This window comes from Cibotium barometz, chromosome 52, assembly GCF_041138505.1.
Source record: "Cibotium barometz isolate CiBa-2024 chromosome 52, ASM4113850v1, whole genome shotgun sequence".
Taxonomy (NCBI): Eukaryota; Viridiplantae; Streptophyta; class Polypodiopsida; order Cyatheales; family Cibotiaceae; genus Cibotium; species Cibotium barometz.
Window position 1 is genome coordinate 43,095,826 of NC_141097.1, and position 4,473 is coordinate 43,100,298.

General features: G+C 47.2%; 1 protein-coding gene across 1 annotated transcript; it reads right to left on the reverse strand.

Annotated features, from left to right (window-relative positions):
- Positions 1 to 1,058: 1,058 nt before the first annotated feature.
- LOC147609152 (uncharacterized) lies at positions 1,059 to 4,140 on the reverse strand. Its single transcript, XM_086788720.1, has 3 exons — positions 3,814 to 4,140; positions 2,993 to 3,721; positions 1,059 to 2,137 (listed from the first exon to the last, which is right to left on the reverse strand). Exons 2-3 carry the CDS (start codon positions 3,714 to 3,716, stop codon positions 1,059 to 1,061), a joined length of 1,803 nt encoding a protein of 600 aa, XP_086644846.1. The 5' UTR covers positions 3,717 to 3,721; positions 3,814 to 4,140.
- Positions 4,141 to 4,473: the final 333 nt, after the last annotated feature.

Genomic DNA, 4,473 nt, shown 5'->3' on the forward strand with positions numbered 1-4,473 from the left:
ATTTTATAAGAACCTCTCATGAACAAAATACATAACAATGAATCATGATAGCATACCTAACGAGGTCAAGGCAGTCGGCATAGGCACGCTGAGATCGAGGGGGCAGAGGGCTGGTTGAGCTGAGAGGGTGTCGGTGGACACTAGCTGCAGGAGAAGAGGGCGAGCTTGAGGCAAAGCTGAGTAGTGAGCACTAAGAGGGTGTTGGGACTCGGCGGTCGCTAGCTCTGCAAGAGAAGCGGGTGCAGTGCTACAGGAGTTCAGTAGGGGTGATTCACTGGTTAGTGCTTGCGAGTCAGTGGGCGGCAAGGACTCATCACTCAGGGGGAGTGTACATTGTACATTATTCTACATGCGCTGGGTTTCACACTGCAGGCATCGGCAGGGTCATCCTGGGCGACATGGATCATGAGCTTCTACATAGGGAGCATGGCTATCAGCAACATCTACGCCATTTGCCAAAGCATCGGTGCCCTAGGGGTCGCAACTTGCAAGAATCAGTTTATGACTCTACTGTTGCTCTTTTGGCCTTTCATTGCCCTTGCCATGTCCATCTCGCTCGTCTCATCTTTGGCATGTACAAATTCTAGACCATCGATTTGCACCTTCCAATGGAGAGTGGGTGGCCACTGGCGGGTGGCCCAGGCCCCATAGATCTTGGCACATGCCATGTGGAAGGTATAACTTATTAGTAGTTATTAGTAATTAGTGAGAAAACTGCAGCCTCTCAGATTTTGCAGTGGAAGTTGAAGCCTTAGGGCGGGTTCACATTGGAGCGGCGGAAAACATACTCTCAAACACACTTTTCCAGGTGGAACTCTTACAAAATGCACACTTCCGCCGTCCAAGTGTTCACATAGGGAGGGGGAAGTAAAAGGGAGCCTGACTTCTTCCGCCGCCCACTGTGAACACTGGGGGGCGGCGGAAGAAAGAGTAAACACCATACCAAAAACCATAGAACAAAGCTATATTATGTCCACAAAGCATAGTGTAACTACAAAAATAAAGAAGCCACACTACAAACCACAATAAGCCAGACAAAAGACTTGTATTACAAAGGCTTAATCGGAGTTGGTAGGTGAGTCCAGCTCCTCTAAAGCCGCCCTTCCAAAAACTTGTAAGACATTCATCCTTGCTTGCTCTCTATACATTGTTCGGGCAAGACTATCTCGTCGCTCCGAGCCAACTCCAAGGTCACTCGCACCCCCTTCATTGCCTCCTTGAGCGCGCTCCATTGCATCCTCTATGTCAACTTCACGTATTGCTTGAAGCTCCCTCATGGAGGTAGCTATTGCTCTTCGATCCTCTTCTGCACGTCCAGAGCCTGCTGACAATTCTGCTTCCGCCTCACGTACCCACTCCATATCAAAAGACTCTCCATGTTGGATACAAATGTTGTGTAGCACAAGACAAGCCGCAACAAGATCTGGGACATGACGTAGATTCATGTCACATCTTTTTAGCAAGATGCGAAACCTTGCCTTGAGCATACCAAACGCTCTCTCAACTGGCATCCTTGTGCTCGATTGAATGAAATTCCAATGGTACTTTAGACGTGTCAACCCTTCCTTGCATCCTTTGAAAGGCACTAACATGTATGGCCGTGCGGGGTAAGCACAGTCGCCAACCAAACAATAGTTACCCAGCTCGCCCCTTGCACATGCTTGCCCTATATCACTTCTGGAGAAGTTCAAGGAGTCATGCGCTGATCCGGCCCAACCGACATCATAATTCCATACTGAGCAATTGGCGGCTACTGTTAGTTGTAGCAAAATAGAGTGGAACCCTTTCCGATTGAAGTAGTCAACATGGTTGTCACGGGGTGCAATGATGGGAATGTGAGAACCATCTATCGCACCAACGACGTAGAGAATTCCCCTAAGTGCCTCAAACTCTCGTGCTAAAGTTGCAAGCCGAGATCTTGAAGGCCATCTTATGTACATATTCCGGAGACCCGATTTCACAATTGCCTTGGAAAATGCAAGGATTATTTCACAACATGTGCTCTTAGCGCAACCATAGGTGTCACCAAGGCCCAGTAGTCCATCTCCTGTAGCAAGTCTGCTTAGAGCAATGGCTACCCTATCTTGAATAGACACAGGCACACGGAAGTTTGTGGTTTTCTTTTGCATGAATGGTGCTAGACTCCCACAAAGGTAATGAAAGGTTTCTTTGCTAACCCTAAGACGCCGCTTGAACATGGTAGCACTATAAGCACTTAGGAGATAGCATTTTACAAAGCCTTGAGGCCGTGGATATGCCCACGCTTGTCTGTGTTCATGACCCCTCCTACGGTTCGCAATCTTCCTCAACCTCACAGATCGTGCCATGCATTCGGTAACATGCAACCAAGTCTGCACTATGCACTCATCATTGTGCATGCTTGGTTCTTTAAGCAATTCATAGATCGCTATAGAACACAACCACGCACAATAGAGTGCAATGTCTTTGGACATGCCCATTGTCACCTGCAAATCCAAAACAAGTTGATACATATTAAATTCTCAGCTTATATGGCTTCTTAGGAGCTTAGAAACATTCATAAATCCATACAACGCATAGGAACAAAGCAACGTCGAGATCCCAAACTTTATAAACTCATACAAGAATAATAACAAGAATTTCCTCCGCCAAGGCTACTTGTTGCCCCCCCTTCCTTCCTTAAGGAATTCACTCATTGTGGCATGCAATCCTGCCAATATCTTCAGTCGCTCCCTCTCCAAGGCAACATTTTGGCTAGAGGTCTCCTTGAGATGGTCCAATAGATGTTTCCCAGTATCGGCCATTGTGGCCAAAGATTCCTCATACTTGGGAGTCACTCGACGACTTGAGGACATGGGTGCTTGTGGCTTCTCGTCATCTAGTGCTATAGTTACTTCATCCTTGTCACCGCCGGGGAAAGTAGCATCATCCATTGTTGATGAAGAAGCGTGGCTAAGAGGAGTGACCGTGGCTCTATCGTGGTAATACTCATCCACCACATCGAACCATTTACATGTGTGCCTCCTGTCATTGCCAGATACCGAGTTGTGAGCTTTGTCCACTCTATATTTTGCTAGCACCGCTTGCCACTTCTTGCGACAACTTTCACTATCCTTATTGAAATCAGGGTAAATGCCGGCTAGCTTTGTGGCCACCTTTGCCCACAAGTTGACCCCTTGTTTCCCAGGATTGTTGAACTCCTCACTTATGCCCCCCCTGACATGAATGAGTTGGTCAACCCAAAAGTCTTGCCACTTGCTTTTCTTATTGTCGTTGTCGTCATCTTCCCCCAAGTCCACCACCACCTTCTTTTTGGAGTTCCTGGGTTTCTTTGGCGCAGGTTGGGTCTCTGACACAATCTCCTCATCGCTAGGCTCCTTCCTCATGCCACGAACTCGCTTTGGTTGAGAAGATAAAGGGGGGTTATTGAGTGAGTTGGGTGATGGTTGGCTTCCTGGGGAATTGGGAATGGAACCCATGTTTAGGATGCCTAGGGGGGATGATCGATTAGGAGGTTGCACTACCATAGGTGAATGGGGGGGGCGAAACATGAAGGGAGAGTTTGGAGAAAAGGAAGGAGAATTGAGCATGGCTTGGAAGCCATGAGGTGGCACATGAAAAGGAGGATGGGGAAATGAATAGAAATTAGAGTGCGGGAGAGAAGTTTGGGAGAAAATAGGATCATCGTCGCCTCGTTGTTGCGATGAATCAAATTCATGGCTCGTGTTGGAATCCATAGTACCTACATCAAACACGAAGAGAATATTAGCACCACATAAATTAAAAACACATAGATAAGTCATGATAATGGAAATGCGGTTTGTGAGGGGTCACCTTATGCGCTCGCTTCACGTTGCCTCCCGCCCTTTTCGCACACCCCTAAAAGAAAAACAAAAGCACACAATGTCAAAGGCATGGCAAGTGTACCACAAAAACATTAAAAGAAAGGTAAATGGGTGGATAAAAAGAAAGCATGATTGAAGTGCATGTAAAAGCACCTTGGAGAATGGAAATTGTGAAGCTTATTATGTTCTCTAGAAATTCTAGAGGGTACAAAATCTCACCCTAAACCCTTTAATTTATAGGAAATTGAAGGGTGTTGGGGGGGGAGGGACGTTGGAAAATGAACGTTCGAAAATGGCCGTTGGGAAAAAGGCCGTTGGGAAAAATGGCCGTTGGGAAATTCGTGGGCTCCTCCTGCACGTGGAGGGTGGAATCCGTTTTGGGTGAGGGGGGGGGTCGGCACAATATCAACCCCCTTCTTCCATCACGTGGCAAGGGGGGGGTGGATTTCCACCGCCCACTGTGAACGCAGAGTGCCATGGGGCACTCTGCGATTGCATCGCAGGCTGGCGGCAGCTTGGCTGCCGCCTTATCTGAACCCGGCCTTACAGTCACCAGTGGCATACAATTGTAAATTGCAATCAAATCTCTTATTTTTTTAAATTTAAAATCAATCAAATTCTTTTTAATTTGGCATGTCTTGCTAGTAAA